General features: G+C 44.1%; 1 protein-coding gene across 2 annotated transcripts in view; it reads right to left on the bottom strand.

Annotated features, from left to right (window-relative positions):
• SMARCC1 (SWI/SNF related, matrix associated, actin dependent regulator of chromatin subfamily c member 1) overlaps positions 1-21,558 on the bottom strand; it is a 111,506-nt gene that overhangs the window by 60,782 nt on the left and 29,166 nt on the right. For both annotated transcript variants that reach the window (XM_060204793.1, XM_060204794.1), the window contains exons 7-11: positions 17,241-17,310; positions 11,768-11,843; positions 6,419-6,544; positions 2,497-2,618; positions 511-635 (exon numbers count right to left, since the gene is read on the bottom strand). In XM_060204793.1, the coding sequence (XP_060060776.1) occupies positions 511-635; positions 2,497-2,618; positions 6,419-6,544; positions 11,768-11,843; positions 17,241-17,310 (519 nt within the window). The remainder of the gene's footprint in view (positions 1-510; positions 636-2,496; positions 2,619-6,418; positions 6,545-11,767; positions 11,844-17,240; positions 17,311-21,558) is intronic.

Genomic DNA, 21,558 nt, shown 5'->3' with positions numbered 1-21,558 from the left:
AATGGGTTGAAACATGCAGAAGAATGAAACTGAACCACTGTATTTCACCAAATACAAAAGTAAATTCCAAGTGGATCAAGGACTTGCATGTTAGACCACAAACTATCAGATACTTAGAGGAAAATATTGGCAGAACTCTTTTCCGCATACATTTTAAAGACTTCTTCAATGAAATGAATCCAATTACAAAGAAGACTAAGGCAAGTATAAACCTATGGGACTACATCAAATTAAAAAGCTTCTCTACAGCAAAAAAAACCACTACCCAAACAAGTCCGCAGTCATTTCTCTTTCCTTCTCCCTTTCTCTCCCCCTCCAATCTCAATTTCTATCTGTCCTAGCTAAAGGAAGGGGTGGAGGATGAACAGGAGGGGCAGGGGTGAGGGGCAGAAAAGAGGCAAAGAAAGAACCGGGAAACACAAGAAGGGTTGAATCATCATCATCAGGTGGAGGGATTGCGCATGAGGGATCTCTGCCTACCATCCCCGACCTAAGGATCAGAACACGAACCGTTTTTTGGAAGCACTACTTCTTCTATGTTGGGCACAGGAGTTGGGTCTTCCATGTCCTTGGTCAGATCTTCTTGTTCATCTTCTTCTTTCTGATTTCTGCGTTTACCATAAAGACCAGCTTGGCTAAAACACACATGGTAGGTAAAATAAATACAACACTGGTTATAGCTACAGGAATTAGACTCTTTCAAAGACTTTATCATCACTATTGATGGAATCTATGCTTAAGATAACCCGAATCAAACCCAAATCAGATAAGTCCTTTATTGACCTTTAATCAGTCAGAAGGAAAGTCACCAGAGTTCACAGGCGTAGTCAGTGAGCACAGCAAGCATCAAGAGCAGAGCTGTCTATCTTTCTGTCAGGCACAAAGGGTCTGACAACAAGGGCAACAAAAGGGAAAAAATGGCCTCCAGGAGCAGTCGATTCATGGTGCAGGTACTGAGCCCAGCAATAACCCTGGAGGCAAAACAAAACAAACAAACAAAAAAACCTTTCAGGATGGGGCTGGGCAGTGCTGCACCTGGCTGAGCACAGGTTACAAGGCTCAAGGATCTGGGTTCAAGCCCCTAGTCCCCTGCAAGGGAAAAGATTCACAAGTGGTAAAGCCAGTCTGTGCCTCCTCCTTCTCTTCCCCCTTGCTCTCAATTTCTGTCTCTAAAAAATAAATAAATAAAATTTAAAAATAATATTCAGGTTTGCAAAAATGATTGGCCATGAAAAATGGTTATGCAGAAAAAAAGACTTTCACATAGGCTCTGACACACATGCATTCCAGGTTTAAGTGAGTCCCATAAAGTACAAGACTTCAGTGCTGTGGTATCTTACCTTCTACCCCACTGTCTCTGTGTTTCTTTTCTATTGAAAAAGTAAGTTCAGAGGACTGAACTATCAGAGGCAATAAAGAAATATAAAAGGGGGAGTCGGGCTGTAGCACAGCGGGTTAAGTGCATGTGGCGCTAAGCACAAGGACCGGCATAAGGATCCCGGTTCGAACCCTGGCTCCCCACCTGCAGGGGAGTCGCTTCACAGGCGGTGAAGCAGGTCTGCAGGTGTCTGTCTTTCTCTCCTCCTCTCTGTCTTCCCCTCCTCTCTCCATTTCTCTCTGTCCTATCCAACAACGACAACAACAATAATAACTACAACAATAAAACAACAAGGGCAACAAAAGGGAATAAATAAATAAAATAAATATTTAAAAAAAACCTTTCTAACTATGAAAGTTCTATGAGACAGTTATAACATCTACAAAAGTAAATTGTAGACATTTTGAACTAGAAAACCCTAAAATTATCAAGTAACTACACAATAAGGCAGTTTTGGAAGATAACACACTTGCATACACTGGGGTAGGGGGAAACTGGGAGAAGAGGAAGGGAGAGTCATGGGGAAGGAGGAAGAAGAGAAATAAGAGGAGGAGAATCAATGGAGTCGTGCTGTGGCACCGATCCTCTCTCTCCTTTTTTTTTAAATCACTTTTCCTCTCTGTTCCTCTTATGTGGGAAGGGGAAGGGGAGGGGGAGAGGAGGGGGAGGGGAGAAGAGGGGGAGGGGGGGAGGAGAAAGAAGGCAGGGAAAGAGGGGAAGAAGATAGAGGGGGTGGGAGAAAAGCAGAGCAGAGCACGGGGTTGAAAGGAGAGTCAGCTGAAGTTCAGGAAACAGTGCAGCCTCCTAGGGATAAGCCCGGGAGCGAAATAAAGGGAAAAAATCCAAAGAGTTCATGTCTTCTTTGAGGCATATTGACACATCTAAGATAAGCAGTGAAAAACAGGACGATGGCGACAATGGAGAATATCATTTCTTAGACATTTCTCAGTATCTACTTAGGCACCAAAGCACGAGCATTCAGGGTGCCACTGCAGGAAAATGCAGAAACCTGCAGGCACGGGACAGTCACAACAGAGGTTTCCCACCACGTGAGAGCTTCCTCTGATGAAGGACAGACATCTGAAAACCTGAGAGTTTGCACTCATCAGCACGCTTACCCTTTCTTTCCGCTCTTCTTCCGAGATTCTGTGGGTGTGGGAGGTGGAGGGGAAGGTGAATGTTTTCTCTTTCTAACATTAGCTGATGCTTTTCTATCTCTTCTTTCTGGACTTCGAACTGGCTAGGGATAAGTAAATGAAAATAAGTATCAGACAACTCCTTAGAAGCTAAAAGGCATTGTCCAGAGACGCATTTTGCCGACAGTGGCAAACTCGTTGCTCAGAGCATACTGCCAGGAATCCTGGACCAAGAACACTGACGCTGCAAATGAAACGGAAACATCAGAACCAACGGAAATGTCAGCACATCCGCAGCACGAGACTGTTACCGGGGACTCGGGGGCAGCACAGCGTTTAAGCGCACGTGGCACAAAGCGGTAGGGCCAGCATAAGGATCCCAATTCGAGCCCCGGGATCCCCACCTACAGTGGACATCACAAACTGAAAACAGAGACGCGGCAGCAACAGCGGTGCGCCTGGTTGAGCGCACATGTTACAGTGCGCAAGAAGCCAGTTTCAAGGCTCCGGTACACACCTGCAAGGGCCAAATCTTGGAGAGCGGTGAAGCAGGGCTACAGGTGTCTCTCCTTCTCTCGCTCTCCTTTCACTCTGAATTTTTGACTATCACTATCCATAAATAAAGATAATAAAAAAGAAAAATCCCTTGAAGCTAGAGCCCAGTGATACAACTTTGTAAGGCACTACAAAATCATTAGTAAAATTATATTGAATTAAAAAGAAACAGATATAAAAATGCATTCTTAAAATAAATTTAAGAAATTATGTCTGCTTGTCACAGAAATTATACCAAATACTAAAATCCAAAACGAGAACCAAGGAGACAAGGAGATGTAACAATACAGTCAATGTCGTACTGTGTAAAGCCCTGGGTCCACATTCTGGCAACACACAGAAACCTGACTAACAGAGCAATGGATGGACTAAGGATCCCAGTTCAAGCCCCCGGCTCCCCACCTGCTGGGGAGTCGCTTCCCAGGTGGTGAAGCAGGTCTGCAGGTGTCTGTCTTTCTCGTCCCCTCTCTGTCTTCGCCTCCTCTCTCCATTTCTCTCTGTCCTATCCAACAACAACAATAACTACAACAACAATAAAAAACAAGGGCAACAAAAAGGAAAATAAATATAAAAAAAAGAAAGAAAGAAAGAAACCAGACTAACAGAAACAGTGAGTATGAGAACAGTGCTGGGGGCTTGTTCTCTCTCCCTCCCTCCCACCCACCCCCCCCCCCCCACACACACACACACACGCACGCCATTAAGAAACACTATCTGCTTCCCCAGAGACCCACCCTACTAGGGAAAGACAGAGGCAGGCTGGGAGTATGGACCGACCAGTCAACGCCCATGTTCAGCGGGGAAGCAATTACAGAAGCCAGACCTTCCACCTTCTGCATCCCACAGTGACCCTGGGTCCATGCTCCCAGAGGGCTAGAGAATAGGAAAGCTGTCAGGGGAGGGGGTGGGATATGGAGATTGGGTGGCGGGAATTGTGTGGAGTTGTACCCCTCCTATCCTATGGTTTTGTTAATGTCTCCTTTCTTAAATAAAAAATAAATTTTTTAAAAAAGAAACACTATCTTGGGAGTCGGGCAGTAGCACAATGTTTTAAGTGCAGGTGGCCAAAGCACATGGACCAGCGGAAGGATCCCAGTTCGAGGCCTGACTTTCCACCTGCAGGGAAGTCGCTTCACTGCAGGTGTCTGTCTTTCTCTCCCCCTTTCTGGCTCCCCCTCCTCTCTCCATTTCTCTCTGTTCTATCCATCAACAACGACAAGTATAACAATAAAACAAGAGCAACAAAAGGAGAGTAAGTAAATAAATAAATAAATAACAACAATAACCACAATGAAAACAAGGGCAACAAAAATGGAAAATGAATAAATATAAAAATATGCATATTAAAAACAAAGAAACACTGGGAGTCGGGCGGCGGCGCGGCGGGTTAAGCGCAGGTGGCGCAAAGCGCAGGGACCAGCTTAAGGATCCTGGTTCGAGCCCCCGGCTCCCCACCTGCTGGGGAGTCGCTTCACAGGCGGTGAAGCAGGTCTGCAGGTGTCTGTCTTTCTCTCCCCCTCTCTGTCTTCCCCTCCTCTCTCCATGTCTCTCTGTCCTATCCAACAACAATGACATCAATAATAACTACAACAATAAAACAAGGGCTAAAAAAGGGAATAAATATTCGGATTCAAGCCCCTGGTCCCCAACCTGCAGGGGGAAAGCTTCACGAGTGGTGAAGCAGGACTGCAGGTGTCTCTCTGTCTCTCTCCATCTCTATCTTCCCTTCCCCTCAATTTCTTTCTATCCAGTAATAAAGTTTTAAAAAAAGAATTAAAAATATTAAAAAGAAAAAGAAACACTATCTTGAGTATTCCCAGTAAACTGTACCCACAAGCATATCGAATGGTAGGCTGCTACATGAAAGATATTTAACAAGAGCTGCCATAAATGTAGCACTAAGTCAGCCAGTCTTGCTCAGTCCCCGGTCAGCCTCTACTGACCCCATGTCATGAATTCTGAGCCAAAGGCAGACACCTCTCACAGTTTTCAATGTCAAGTTCTCTCACCTCAATAAAAGGCAAAATGTGCAAACTTTGGAGCTTTTGTTTTGCAGCAACCATTCTTTCCCATTAACAAGACGTCTCGGAACTACTGAGGCATCAGTGAAGTGGCTCACTTGAATAGTGAGCTGTTTTGCCATGTGTGCAACTCAGGTTCAACCCAGACCCCACCACACTGAGGAAGCTTTGGTGCCGTGGTCTCTTTCGCTAACACTCTGCCTTCTGTCTGTACCTCAGAAGACGGCAAGAACAGTAGACAAGTTCTGTTGAAAAAACTGACATTATTGCATGGTGGTAATGGTTAAAAAAATTAAAGCGCAGGGAGTCGGGCAGTAGCACAGCGGGTGAAATGCAGGTGGTGCAAAGTGCAAGGATCAGGGTAAGGATCCTGGATCAAGCCACCCCCTAGCTCCCCACCTGCAGGGGGGTCACTTCACCAGTGGTGAAGCAGGTCTGCAGGTGTCTGTCTTTCTCTCCCCTTCTCTGTCTTCCCCTCCTCTCTCCATTTCTCTCTGTCCTATCCAACAACGATGACATCAAGAGCAACAACAACAATAACTACAATAACAATGAAAAACAAGGGCAACAAAAGGGAAAATAAATAAATAAATATAAAAAATTAAAGTGTAAATAGAGAACAAAATCACCTCTACCACTATCGCACTGCTCAGACTCTGAAGCCCGAAAGACACCTGTGACCCGCAGTTCCCGACACGGCTATTGCAGTGACTTTCATTCTGATGAACCTTGTTAGGCACGACAGTCTATTCATGAAAATGTAATCTATTCATATTGAGGAAAAATGAAATAAAAGTGGAAATGGGGACTGGGTGGTGGTGTACCTGGTTGAGTGCACATGCTGCATGCTCAAGAACCCAGGTTCTTGCATGGGGAAAGCTTTGCAGGTGGTAAAGCAGTATAGCAGGTATCTCTCTGTCTCTCTTTTTTTAAAGATTTTATTTACTGGGAGATAGCATAATGGTTATGCAAAGAGATTCTCATGCCTGAGGCTCCAACGTCCTAGGTTTAATACCCCACAGCACTCTGGTAATATATGTGTGTGTGTGTGTGTGTGTGTGTGTGTGTGTGTGTGTGTGTGTATTTATTAATGAGAAAGGAGCGCAAAGAGAAAGAACCGAATATCACTCTGATACATGTGCTGCTGGGAATGGGAACTCAGGACCTCATCTTTGAGAATTCAACACTTTAGCCACTGTGCCACCTCCCGGGCCTCTCTCTCTCTCTCTGTCTTCTCTATTGCACCCTTCCCTCTCAATTTCTGGCCAATGAATAAGTAAATAAAAATTTAAAAGAAAGAGGAGAGAAATGTTACCAAACCAAAATACCTCTTCATTCTTTATTGAAACGCGCTGACGAAAACTAACAGGCTTCCTGTTCTCATCCACCTCGTAGTCCTCCTCATTCATCCATTCATTGAAAACATCAGTGTCCAAAATCCATTTTGCATGAACCTAAAAACACATAAAAGGATTATCTATATAAACTAAAAATCACAACAAGGAGTTAAAGTTTTTAAAAAGTATTAAACAGGGACTCGGGCGGTAGCGCAGAGGGTTAAGCACACATGGTGCAAAGCACAAGGACCAGCAGGAGGATCCTGGTTCAAGTCCCAGATCCCCACCTGCAGGGGAGTTGCTTCACAGGCAGTGAAGCAGGTCTTCAGGTGTCTCTCTTTCTCTCCCTGTCTTCCCCTCCTCTATTTCTCTGTCCTATCCAACAACAGCAATAACTACAACAATAATAAAAATACATAGGCAAGGGCTATTTCTTTTTTCTTTTTTAAATTTTTTTTATATTTATTTTATTTATTTATTCCCTTTTGTTGCCCTTTTTGTTTTATTGTTGTAGTTATTATTGTTGTTGTCGTTGTTGGATAGGACAGAGAGAAATGGAGAGAGGAGGGGAAGACAGAGAGGAGGAGAGAAAGATAGACACCTGCAGACCTGCTTCATCGCCTGTGAAGCGACTCCCCTGCAGGTGGGGAGCCGGGGTTCAAACCGGGATCCTTATGCTGGTCCTTGTGCTTTGCGCCACCTGCGCTTAACCCGCTGCACTACAGCCCGACTCCCAAGGGCTATTTCTATAAGGACTCTATAACTAACTGTTTTGCAAATTTAAAAATGGGCCTGGGAGGCAGTTAAGCAATTAGAGCACATGTTGACCATGACTATGGTCTTAAGCTTGCTCCTGGGGAAAATTAACAACACCTAAGAAAGCATCAACAAAACTGCATGAGCGACAATGCCACGCTTTGAAGTCTCTTTCAAAAATAAAAATAAAAATGTGTGTGGAGGTATTTGCATAGGTAAGTTTAGTCTTCTGCACCACATAGGGGGGAAAAGCAACAAAATTTAAAAATAACATCAGAGGTGGGGGCCGGGTGGTGGAACACCTGGTTGAGCGCATGTATTACAAGGCGAAAGGACCCAGGTTCAAGCCCCCGGCCCCCACCTGCAGGGGGAAAGTTTTACAAGTGGTAGGGCAGGGCTGCAGGTGTCTCTCTGTCTCTCCCTCTCTATCACCCCCTCCCCTCTTGATTTCTGTCTCTATCCAATAAATAAAAATAATAGTAAATTAAAAAATAAAATAAAATAAAAATATATCGGGAGTCGGGCCGTAGCGCAGCGCAGGTGGCGCAAAGCACAAGGACCAGCATAAGGATCCCGGTTCGAGCCCCCGGCTTCCCACCTGCAGGGGAGTCGCTTCACAGGCGGTGAAGCAGGTCTGCAGGTGTCTGTCTTTCTCTCCCCCTCTCTGTCTTCCCCTCCTCTCTCCATTTCTCTCTGTCCTATCCAACAACGACGACATCAATAACTACAACAATAAAAAAAACAAGGGCAACAAAAGGGAATAAATAAAATAAAATAAAAAATTTAAATATATATATATCATCAGAGGCTATGGGAGCACTGTGTGTGTCTATTTTTGAGGTAAAAGAAGCTAAAGAGACACAGACAGAATTCTGTACTAGAGAGAAAAATACTAGGGAAAAAAGCATTATTGGATCAAGTACCATAACAAAATGAGTGGTACTGTACCAATACAAACTTTACTGAACTCGGTAATTACACTGTGTGTGAGTACAGCTCATTCTGAGGAAAAAGACAGGATATATACTTTCTTATTTCTTATTTCAGATGTTTTAGAAGCAGGTGCAAAATTCCAGCACACAATAATAAAACGGAATAAAAGCGAGGGAAGGAGGAAAAGAGACAAAAGGAGGAGGAGGGTGGGGTAGAGCACAGTGGATATGCAAAGAGACTCTCAAGCGGAGTCCCACCTTCCATCTCCATCACCACCATAAGCCAGAGCTAATTAAGGACTCGGGTTGAAAAAAGAAAAAAGAAAGAGGGAGCAAAAAAGGAAAGAAGAGGGGAAGAAAGGGGACAGGGAGGGGATAGGAGGGGGAGGGAGGGAAAAGGGGGCGGGGATAAGGGGGGGGAGGGAAAAGGAAAGGAGGAGGGAGGGAGGGGAGGGGAGGGGAGGGGAGGGGAGGGGAGGGGAGGGGAGGGGGCAGGGAGAAGGAAGGAGAAAAGGAAAAGGAAAGAGAAGAACATGACAAACCAATGCAGTGTGTGATCCTGAACTGCATTATTTAACAATGAAAAAAACACAAAGCCAGAGAGAGCAATACAAATGATCTCACTTACAGGTGGAACTTAAGAACACCAGGGTGGTCGGGGCAAAGCTTTGGACTCTCAAGCATGAGGTCCGAGTTCGATCCCCAGCAGCCCCAGCAGCACATGTGCCAGAGTGATGTCTGGTTCTTTCTCTCTCCTCCTATCTTTCTCAGAAATACAAAAATAAAAAAAAGTGGTCCGGGAGGTGGTGCAGTGGATAAAGCATTGGACTCTCAAGCATGAGGTGCTGAGTTCCGTCCCCGGCAGCACATGTGCCAGTGACGTCTGGTTCTTGCTGTCTCTCCTCCTTTCTCATTAATAAATAAAATATATACTTTTTTAATTTAAAAAAAAAAAAAAAAAAACACTAGTTGTGGGAGCCGGGCAGGAGTGCAGCTGGTTGAGCGCACACCAAACACTGGTATAAGGATCCCAGTTGGAGCTCCTGGCTCACCACCTGCAGATGATGAAGTACAATTGATGAAGCAGGTCTGCGGGTGTCTATCTTTTCCTCACCCTCTGTCTTCCCCTCCTCTTTCCACTTCTCTATGTCCTATCCAAAAAAAAACAATAATATTGGCCCAGCAATAATCCTGGATGCAAAAAAAAAAAAAAAAGAATTCTGGGGAAAGGATGGAAGGGACGGGATGAAGGAACATTAGGGTCCTGTTGTGTCCCCCAAGCAACAATCAAGGAAAGACGTTGTTAAAAACAATATGTAGTAAAGACAATGTGTTAAAGACCATACTGTAAACCATTAAGCACCAATAAGATTAATTTAAAAAAAAAAATTTAAGGTGGGGTTAGATAGCATAAAGGTTATGCAGAGAGACTCTCATGCCGGAGGCTCCAAAGTCCCAGGTTCAATTCCCTGTCCCACCATAAGACAGATCTGAGCAATGCCCTGGTAAAAACCAGAAAAGAAAAAGAAAGAACTTAGTCAAGATTTGGACAACTGCTGATGCGGTAATAGAGTAGCTATTAACTTCCTGTAACTCAGTGTCAGAGCCTATGCTTCACGGGTATGAGTCCCCGGAGTCAAAAGGCAGCATGCTTGCCACCGAGAAACAAAACAAACAAGCAAACAACACTTAGGCTCCTGGAATAATTAACAGGGGAATCTAGAGGAGCGCAAACAAGGGATGAGTCATTCACATGATGCACTACATTATTTCTAGTATTTCACAACTGAAAAAGTAAAGTCAATGCATGAATTCCTAACATCATAATGAAACTATTAACGAAGTATGTATGTAATAGAAAGTCTGGCAAGAAACCAAGCTTCCAAATAAAATCAATGCCAGTCAGACTCCTCTCCCTGAACCACTATGGTATTTGCCAACGGGATCTATTCAACGTCACTGCTCACGTTTTGCATAAGATCTAGATGCAATAGGCTATCAGCACTCGGGATCTTCGATAAACATTATTGTGGAAAACCCTCAAGCAAATATCATATAATATAAAATATAAAGTCATGGGGAGTCGGGCGGTAGCTCAGCAGGTTAAGCGAACGTAGTGCAAAGTGCAAGGACAGGCTTAAGGATCCCAGTCCGAGCCCCTGTCTCCCCACCTGCAGGGGAGTCGCTTCACAAGTGATGAGGCAGGTCTGCAGGAGTCTGTCTTTCTCTCCCCGTCTTCCCCTCCTCTCTCCATTTCTCTCTGTCCTATCCAACAACGATGACATCGATAACAACAACAACAAGAAAAATAATAATAATAAGGGCAACAAAAGGAAATAAATTTTAAAAAAGAAATTAAAAAAATATTAAGCCGGGGGGTGGTGTTGGACCCATAAGTATGAGGTCCAGAGTTTGATCCCTGCCATCAACTGTGCCAGAGTGATGTTCTGGTTCTCTGTCCTCATCAATCAATAAATATATCCTTTACAGGCAGTCCTGAGATCTCAACACAGACATGATGGGCCTAGACCTCATTGTTACTGGTCATTTCTCTCTTTTTAGAATCTTATTTATTTATTATTGGATAGAGACAGAAATTGAGAGGGGAGTAAATCCCTCTCTCCATTGTTACCGGTCATTTCTATCAGGAACAACACAATAGACCCCTTTGTGGGCCCCCATAGGACCTTGCCCCCAACATGGATCAATAATGGTAGAGAATGCTGCATCCTCTGAAAGGAGGCTGGACAACATACTCTATGCCACACTTGAGGAAGATGGGGCCTGATATTGGAGCAGCTTGGAATGTTCCTATTCATGACCACAAAATCTGAGCTCAGATCTATAGGGATGCAGAGGTCACATAGGCTCCTAAGCTGAATATGGGCCCCAGATCAAATCAAATTGATGGGTTTATAGTCAACAATATTTATACACCTTTCCCTTATTTGGGAGCTACTCTCTTAACTGATTCAACTCTGGTCATTTTTCCAGCCATAACATCATCTCCCCAGATGATAACTTGTATCCACCTGCATATCAGATTTCAGGCTCAGAGGGGAAAAAAAAACTAGTATAGCCACACGCCCTTTGAAATATAACTAAAATATGCCTATTAGCTATCTACAAAATGGAGGGGTCCCCAACTCTTCATCTGCACTATTCCAGCCTTTAGGTCCATGACTGGTCAACAATTTGTTTGGCTTTGTATGTTAACTCTATTTTCAACCACTAGGTTCCAGATGCTAGCAAGATGTCAACCAGACTTCCCTGGACAGAGGACCCCACCAATGTGTCCTGGAGCTCTGCTTCCTCAGAGCCCTTCCCCATTAGGGAAAGAGAAAGACAGGCTGGGAGTGTGGATCCACCTGTCAAGGCTCAAGTTCAGTGGAGAAGCGATTGCAGAAGCCAGACCTTCGGCCTTCTGCATCCCACAATGACCTTGGGTCCATACTCCCAGAGGGATAAAGAAAAGAGGAAAACTATCAGGGGAGGGGATGGAATATAGAGTTCTGGTGGTGGGAATTGTGTGAAATTGTACCCTTCTTATTCTATGGTTTAGGCAATCTTTCCTTTTTATAAATAAAAAATTTTAAAAATAAGTTTATCCTTTAAATAAAAATAACTTAAAAAGTCTTAAGGGATTTTTCACCTTCCATGGCTTTTCTGGAATTGGTGGATCTTCAATTTCTGCATCAACATCATTACTATGGACCCAAGTATCATAGCTACAAAAGAAATTAAAAAGTAAATTAGAACTCAAATTCATTAACTAAAAAGACTTTCATGAAAAGAGCGACACAGTGTCTGTAGAATTGTGTGGGTATGACACCAATATCCTACTGCGGGAATGATGGGTCCTTTGTTTGGTTTTTTTTAAGTATTTATTTATGTATTCTCTTTTGTTGTCCTTGTTGCTTTATTGTTGTCGTTGTTCTTGTCGTTGTCGTTGGGAAAGAGAGAAGAGAGAGGAGGAAAGAAAGATTAACACCAGCAGACCTGCTTCATTACTTTGGCAGCGACTCCCCTGCAGGTGGGAGCCAGGGACTCGAACCAGCATCCTTACGCTGGTCCTTGTGCTTTGCGCCACATGCGCTTAACCCACTGCGCTACCACAGGGAGTTCCCTGATGGGTACACTGGTCTCCATCTCTCTTGTTCTCTCTGTCCCATTCTTGAAAATATGTCTATTTTATTTGGGGGCAGAGGGAGAATGGCAGACAAAAACAATGCTTACATCTGGCTGCTGCTCTGAGCCCTGAGCCACAGGAGGCAGGGTCGTGCTCATGCTTCTCTTTCACGCTCATCTAAAACGCACACACGTGCCCCATATGGAATAACATCTGACAGGAGAGAGTGGAAACTGAGCAGGGGCATCTTCACTTTGGTGGGCACAAGAAAATTCTTTTTTTTTTTTAAAGTACTTTTTAGATGTTTTTAATCTTTATTTATTTGACAGAGACAGCCATAAATTGAGAGGAAGGGGGAGATTGAGAGAGAAGGAGACAGAGAGATACCTGCAGCACTGCTTCACCACTTGTGAAACTTTCCTCTTACAGGTTGGGATCGGGGGCTCGAACCCTGGTCCTTGAACACTATAACATGTGTGCTCAACATGGCCCCTCAAGAAAATTCTTTAGCAGCCTTGGAGGTGGTGCAGTGGATAAAATGTAGACCGCTTAAGTGTGCAATTCTGAGTTGAGTCCTGGCATCACCATGCCAAAGTGATGCTCTGGTTCTCCCTCTATAATGTCAATAAATAAATCTTGAGAGGGAGAGGAAGGGATCTCTTTAATGAATAAAACAGTGCAATGAACTCAGACAGCTCAGTAGGTAAGATACCTGCTTCACAGGTTCCGGCCCCAGCATCACGGGATGTTCTCGGTGTCCCAGAAAGAAAAGCAGTCCTACAAAGGTGCAACTGTGCGTGTGTGAGCCCTTCTTCCCAAGCAGATAAAGAGTCACGATATCATGCCAAGAGGAACTGTGGTATCTCACGTTACCTCTCCTCTTTAAATTTTTATTATATTTATTCATTTATTCATTGTATAGAGACAGCCAGAAATTAGAAGGGAAGGGATTGAAAGAGAGGGAGAGAGATGGCCAGGCGGCAGTGCCCTGGATTAAGCGCACATAGTACAAGAGAGAGAGACAGAGACGCCCACAACCCTGTTCCCCACTCACAAAGCGTTCTCCTTGCAGGTGGGGGCCTAGAGTCAAACCTGGGTCCTGGCAAATGATAACATGCGATCAACCAGCTGCGCCACCTCCAGCCCACCACCCACTACCCACATTCTCTGGCTGCCCTCTTCAATCCCCAAGCCACAGTTGTCTGATGAACTGTCACTAGAATTATGCAGAGCCCTGATATGCAGACATACATGTGTAAACGTGTGTAAATGCCTATGTGTTTGTGTGTGTGTGTGTTTGTGTGTGTGTGTGTGTATGTATATATATATATACATATACATATACATATACATATACATATATATATATATATATGAAGAACATGTTTGGGATCTACTTGTAATAATAATGGAAAAGTCAGAAGTGAATGTGGTGACAACATCCTGATTGCAACCAGCAAGGTAGCTCACCTAGACAGCAACCTGCTATGCCATCCACACAGCCCAGGTTCACACTAGACTCCACTGCAACGGGGAGGGTTTGCCCCATGGTGTCTGTCCTTGTGTCTCTATTTTTTATGAAAACATCGCCTCTGAGGCCTTGTGGTAGAGCATCTGGCTGAGCGCACCTCACCATGAATGGGCAGGGGTTCAAGCCCTCGGTTCCCACCTACAGCAGGGAAGCTTGAAGTGGGTGAAGTGGTTCTGGGGTGTCTGTCTTTCTCTCCCTCCCGCTCTAGTCCATTGTTCTCAACTTCTGTCCCATGGCGGGAGGGGGAGAAACCGCCTAGAAAACTGAATTCACCATGCAGGGACTAGACCCCGTGCACTGTTGACTGGGGGTTCGAGCCTCCAATTCCAACCTATAACGGGAAAGGAGCACTGCAAGTGTTTCTCTTTCCTTCCCTATCTAACTTGCACTCTGGTCTCTACCTAAACTAAGTAATATTTTTAAAAAGTAAAAGAAAGAATGAGAATGTGAGCTCTGAACAGTGAAGTTCCAGTGGATATATTAAAAAAAAAAAAAAAAAAATACTGGGGGTCAGGCAGTAGTGCAGCAGGTTAAGCACAGGTGGTGCCAAGCCCAAGGACCATGTGAGGATCCTGGTTCGAGCCCCGGGCTCTCCACCTACAGCGGGGTCGCCTCACAAGTGGTGAAGCAGGTCTGCAGGTGTCTCTTTCTCTCTCCCCGTCTTCCCCTCCTCTCTCAGTTTCTCTCTGTCCTATCCAACAACGATGACATCACTAACAACAACAATAACTACAACAGTAAAACAACAAGGTCAACAAAGGGGGGGGATAGCCTCTGGGAGCACTGGATTTGTAGTGCAGGCACTGAGCCCCAGTAATAACCCTGGAGGCAAAAAAAAAAAACCCTGATCTGACATGAAAAATACACAATGAAGAGTCAGCTGTGTGTCCGTCATCTTCGTTGGCATTCTGTGTGTGTCCATCATCTCCCCCCACCTCCCGCAGCGCTGCTCAGTTCTGGCTTCTAACAGTGCTGGGGATTGAGCTACTATGCTATCTCCTCTGAACAGCAGCAAAACAAACATCTAAGTAACTCTATTAAAGGTTTAAAGCACAAAGTACATGGAATGTCATCCCTACTCCTAAGTGTTATTTTATGCATAAAATTAAGTAAAAAAAAAAAATCTAGCGCCAGAGATCAAGCTCACTCGGCAGGCGTGTGTGTGACTTGCCAAGGCTGAATGCTGGCATCAGAGGAGGCTCCAGTGAGGCTGTGTCTCCCTCTATATGTCTTTCTCTCTATGCATGAAAAAAGCAACTAAGAACTGCAAAATACTGCATATACAAATAGGAAAGATAGTTATTTTTACTAACTTCTAATTCTACTATCTCTTGTTTTTATTTTTATTAGTGTCAGCATGGTTGACGTGGCTGAACTACAGGGTTATAGCTTCATATCAAAGGCAAAGAGTTCTGTGCAGCTCCTGACTCTGCCCCCAACGCTAACCACCACGGCTCTGTCTTAGAGAAAGTTTCATCACTATTGTTAGTTAGTGTTTATACCATTGTTCATTCCTGTATTCCCTTCACACTAAAACATACTAAAAATATTCCCTCATACTAAAGCCTAAGGGCTGGGAAAAAGCTCAGCTGGGAAGACTGAGGAGCCAGCACAGGCCCCACCACACAGGAGAACTTCTCCGCTGTGCTGTCTTTTCCTCTCCCTGTTTTCATCTGAAGAAGCGGTTGGGTAAAGTGGGGGTGGTTTGTTTTTTGTTTTTTCTCCAGGATATTGCAGAGGCTCGGTGTCTGAACTATGAATCCACTGCTCCTGGAGGCTATTCTTCATTTTTCACTGGGTAGGACAGAGAAATTGAGAGGGGACGAAAAGATAGAGAAGGGGAGACAGACACATAGACAGACATCTGTAGACCTGCCCCACCACTTGTGAAGCAACCCCCTGAAGATGGGGAGGCGGGGCTCGAACGGGGATACCTATGTGGGTCCTTATGCTTTGAACTTAACCCGCTGTGTCATTGTCTGGCCCATGGGGTGTGGATTTGTTCTGATTTTATTTATTCTTTAATACAAGACAGACAGACAGAGACAGTGAGAGAGAGAGAGAGAGAGAGGGGGGGGGGAGAGACACCAGAGCATCACTTTATATATGCAGGCTGGGAGTGGAACTTGGGACTCATGCTTCCAAAATCAGTGCCCTGCTCACTTCACCACCTCCGAGAACCAGGGTGGGGATTTGAGAGATAAAGTAATTTCATCTTGGGAGTCGGGCTGTAGTGCAGCAGGTTAAGCGCAGGTGGCGCAAAGCGCAAGGACTGAAGGAAAGATCCTGGTTCGAGCCGCCGGCTCCCCACCTGCAGGAGGGGTCACTTCACAGGTGGTGAAGCAGGTCTGCAGGTGTCTATCTTTCTCTCCCCGTCTTCCTCTCCTCTCTCCATTTCTCTCTGTCCTATCCAACAATGACGACAACAATAACAATAACAACAACAACAACAACAAAACAAGGGCAACAAAAGGGAATAAATAAAATGAATTTTTTTTAAATCCTGAAAAAAAAATACATTAAAAAACATAATAATAATTTCCTCTTATTTCTTAAAGGAAACAAAAGTTAATAGTAAAGAAAACTGTGGTCCGGGAGGTGGCACAGTGGTAAAGCTTTAGACTCTCAAGCATGAGGTCCCGAGTTCGATCCCCGGCAGCACATGTGCCAGAGTGATGTTCAGTTCTTTCTCTCTCCTCCAATCTTTCTCATAAATAAATAAAATCTTTAAAAAAAAAAAAAAAAGTTGCTCAACAATTTGTTTGGCTTCGTATGTTAACTCTCTTTTCAGCCACCAGGTTCCAGATGCCATCAGGATGCCGGCCAGACTTCCCTGGACTGAAGACCCCCACCAACGTGTCCTGGAGCTCCGCTTCCCCAGAGACACACCCTACTAGGGAAAGAGTGAGGCAGACTGGGAGTATGGACTAACCCGTCAACGTCCATGTTCAGCGGGGAAGCAATTACAGAAGCCAGACCTTCCACCTTCTGCATCCCACAATGACCCTGGGCCATGCTCCCAAAGGGATAGAGAATGGGAAAGCTGTCAGGGGAGGGGATGGGATATGGTGACTGGGTGGTGGGAATTGTGTGGAGTTGTACCCTTCCTATCCTATGGTTTTGTTAATTTATCCTTTCTTAAATAAAAAATAAATTTAAAAAAATAGTAAAGAAAACAAAATAGTGGGGGAGAAAATTCATTCCTTGAAGGAAACATTTAAACAAATGGTTGAATATTATACTGGAGGACTGCTTTGGCAAAAGCAGAGACATACTTTTAAGATTTTCGTGTGATGTCATGGAATACCACAGCTAAAGAAATAATCCGTAAGTCTTTAGAAGATAGAGTAATAGTTAAAGCAAAACAAGAGCGTGTGACTGTTCACACAGTCTAACTGCATATAAACTGCTCTGGTTTGCATCAGTAAGGAACTTCATAAAGGTCTCATGGCAGACAAACATTACCTGTCTGGGTAAAGTCCCCAGTGCACTAACACCTGCTTGTCTTTCCTCATCACTGGTCTCAACCATTCTTCTGAAAGTAAAAAGAAAAAACTTTAGTCAACTAACAGGACAAATGAATAAGCTATCATTTAAACATAACTTACTTTTTGGTTGGTGAATAACTTAAAAGAAGAAGTGTTGTCCTAATTAACATTATCAATTAAGGAGAAAGTTTTCACCCTGTGTGGTCATACTAAATTATTGGCACATTATCCATCCTTACTAACAAAAGCATCTGTTCACTGCAGCAAAACCTCTCTGCATGAAGCAGCCTCCTCCTCGCCAGTTACACTCAAAGCAGCATTCAGTGTCTCACGACTGCCTCCTTCTCCAGGCACCAAGTTCTGTATTATTATACACATCCATAAAAGCATAATCAGCCATTTCTTTATAAAAATTTCAGCAACTTCATCCCCCAAATTCGTTTTCTCTGGTATCCTATATTCCTCAAAGTTCTGTATCAAACCTTTTAGAAAATATTATTTTATTTATGACCTCATACCTAATACAGTCCTCCCAATTAAGACTACAGACAAGTTAATCACTTAAGGTAGGTATTTTAATTCCAAGTTCCTTACCAAATTATGTAAAATTTATATGATCAGATAACTCTTATTAGCCTAAATCAGCCTCTCAGCACTTGTTATGGTTTACTTTTTTAATCTATATTTATTTATTCCCTTTTGTTGCCCTTGTTGTTTTATTGTTCTAGTTATTGCTGTTGTTGTCGATGTCGTTGTTGTTGGATAAGACAGAGAGAAATGGAGAGAGGAGGGGACGACAGAGAGGGGGAGAGAAAGACAGACACCTGCAGACCTGCTTCACCTCCTGTGAAGCGACTCCCCTACAGGTGGGGAAACGGGGGCTCGAACTGGGATCCTTACACAAGTCCTTGCACTTAACCCGCGGTGCTACCGCCTGACTCCCTATGGTTTACTTTTTTTTTTTTTCTCTAGGGCTATTGCTGGGGATTGGTGCCTGCACTACAAAAACCCACTGCTCCTGGAGGCCATTTTCTTCCCCATTTTGTTGCCCTTGTTGTTACTACTGTTGGATAGGACAGAGAGAAATCGAGAGAGATGAGGAAGACAGAGAGGGGGAGAGAAAGACAGACAGAAAGAAAGACCTGCAGACCTGCTTCACCGCCTGTCCTATCCAACAACATCAATAATAACTTTAACAATAAAACAAGGAAAACAAAAGGAAATATTTAAAATATAGTTACAATGAATTCTTTAGTTTCTTTTATGTTTTTGAGATGCTGGTGGATGAGACTGCTATTATGTAGGCACCCATCTGAAGCAACGCATGTCATAAACCCAGCACAGGGACTCACTGAAAGTCAGCATTTCGAACCAATTATACTAGACTAATCCCTACAGTGTGCGGAACTGCTGTCTTCAATAATACAATGCAATGGTCAAATGTAAACACTATCTCATGATGACTAGAAACTATGTAGTAAACTATGTGGCATTCAAAAGCAAAACTAACATGAATAATCACTAAGTATCTAAATTTATCAACTACAGATCAAATGCCGGGAGAGGCGATTTTCTGAGAAAGTTCATAACCTAAGTGTTTTGGTTCGGTTTGGTTTTTTGGTCTTCTCCCTGGTTATTGCTGGGACTCGGTGCCTGCACATGAATCCACTGCCCCTTTTGTGGCTCTTGTTGTATATCGTTGTGATTGTTACTGTTATCATTGCTGTCACTGTTGTTGGAGATAGGACAGAGAGAAATGGAGAGAGGAGGGGAAAAGAAACAGGGGTAGAGAAAAGACAGCACCTGTAGACCTGCTTCATCGCTTGTGAAGCGACATCCCTGCAGGTGGAGACCAGGGGCCTCAAACCGGGACCTTAAGCTGGAGTTTGCGCTTTGTGCCATGTGCACTTAACTGGCTGCGCTACCACCCGACAACCATAACCTAAGGTTGTTTTGTTTTAATATTTATTTTATTTATTCCCTTTTGTTGCCCTTGTTTTTTTTTTATTGTTGTTGTTATTGATGTCGTTGTTGTTGGATAGGACAGAGAGAAATGGAGAGAGGAGGGGAAGACAGAGAGGAGGAGAGAAAGACAGAAACCTGCAGACCTGCTTCACCACCTGTGAAGCGACTCCCCTGCAGGTGGGGAGCTGGGGTTCGAACCGGGAACCGGGATCCTTACGCTGGTCCTTGTGCTTTGCGCCACCTGCGCTTAACCCGCGGCGCTACAGCCCGACTCCCCATAACCTAAGGTTTTTATGCTTCATTAGAGAAGCAGTTAGCCAGAAACAGAATTTGTACTGCAACGGACAAACCTGTCAACCACCTCCATCTAGTGGAAACTAGATGCTATTACTTAAAAGAATGAAGTTGAGGGAGCACAGCGGGGTAAGAGCAACCTGGCGCAAAGCACAAGGACCGGCACAAAGATCCCAGTTCAAGCCCCCGGCTCCCCACCTGCAGGAGTCGCTTCACAAGTGGTGAAGCAGGTCTGCAGGTGTCTATCTTTCTCTCCCTTCTGTCTTCCCCTCCTCTCTCCATTTCTCTCTGTCCTATCCAACAACAACATCAATAACAACAATAATAATTACAACAATAAAACAGCAAGGGCAACAAAAGGGAATAAAAAAAAACTTACAAAATAAAAATAAAAGAATGAAGTGGAGAAACAACCAATTTGAGGCATAGTGCACTATCACACATTAATAAAGTATACTGAAGGACTAAACCTGTGACTGTTACAGTCACAGTTTTACATTTTCAGCAATAAAAGCTATTTTGGAAAGAACTTAGTAAGAAAACTAAAATTGGGTCTATGCAGTAGACACCAGGTAGACTAACTACATGCCAAGTTTTCAAGCACAAAGAACCAGGTTCGAGTCCCTGTCCCTACCTACAGGGGAAGAAGTTCATGAGCAGTGAAGTTTCTTTCTCAGCCACCTTCCCCACTCAATTTCTCTCTGACCCTATCAAAAAGGAAAGTGGGGGTAGGCAGGAGCAGTGTATTCATTGTATAAGCACCAAGCCCCAGTGATAACCCCAATGTCAATGAAAAAATTTATTTAATGAAAAGAAAATTAAACTATTAGAAGATAAGCGTAAAAATTGAGGACCTTGGGAGTCGGGCTGTAGCGCAGCGGGTTAAGCGCAGGTGGCGCAAAGCACAAGGACCGGCATGAGGATCCCGGTTCGAACCCCGGCTCCCCACCTGCAGGGGAGTCGCTTCACAGGCGGTGAAGCAGGTCTGCAGGTGTCTGTCTCTCTCTCCTCCTCTCTGTCTTCCCCTCCTCTCTCCATTTCTCTCTGTCCTATCCAACAACGACAACAACAATAACTACAACAATAAAACAACAAGGGCAACAAAAGGGAATAAATAAAATAAATATTTTTTAAAAAAAAGAAAAAAACTTTTTTAAAAAATTGAGGACCTCAGATTAGGAATGACTACTGCTTTTGGTGATTTTGTTTGTTTCTTTGATTGATAGGACAGGGAGAAATGGAATGCGGAGAGGAAGGGAAGATAGTGCAACACTAGTTCAGCACACATAAAAGCTTTTCCCCTATAGGTGGGGAGCAGGATCATGGTAACATGTGCACTTAAACAGATGTGCCACCACATGATCACTAGGAATGATTTATCAGGTATGACACGAAACAGGCAAGTAGAACAAGAAACAAAGTCTAAACTCTTACCTGAGAGAACCAGAACATCACTGATGGCTGGGATAGCTCAGAATCAGGACTATGTGCTTAAGAAGTTTTCTTTTTTAAAACCAGAGCTCTGCTCAGCTCTGGCTAATGGTGGTACGGGGGACTGAAACTGGGACTTCAGAGCCTCAGGCATGAGCGTCATTTTGCTATCAACCCCCATCCCCCCCCTCAAAAATTCTCTATCCACCTCCCAGGGCACTTTATTATTTATTTGTTGTTTGCTTGTTTGCTTGCTTTTGCCAGAGCATTATTCAGCTCTGGTTTTATAGTGGTACTGGGGATTGAACCTGGGACCCTTGGTACCTCAGGCATAACCATTATACTACATTCACAGACCCATGTAACAGTTTTTAACATTGGTAGAATCTCTACTGGTGGTCACCTCCAACTCTGGACATTATTTCTAGAAACAGAATTTTGAAACAATCATAAAGACATGTCTTAAAATGGAGAGGCATTGGGGAGTCGGGCAATGGCGCAGTGGGTTAAGCGCATGTGGCGCAAAGCGCAGGGACCAGCGTAAGGATCCCGGTTCGAGCCCCCAGCTCCCGACCTGCAGGGGAGTCGCTTCACAGGCGGTGGAG

This window comes from Erinaceus europaeus, chromosome 12 (assembly GCF_950295315.1).
Source record: "Erinaceus europaeus chromosome 12, mEriEur2.1, whole genome shotgun sequence".
NCBI lineage: Eukaryota > Metazoa > Chordata > Mammalia > Eulipotyphla > Erinaceidae > Erinaceus > Erinaceus europaeus.
Note: the sequence above shows the minus strand (reverse complement) of the source record. Positions and strands in the feature narration are given on the sequence as shown.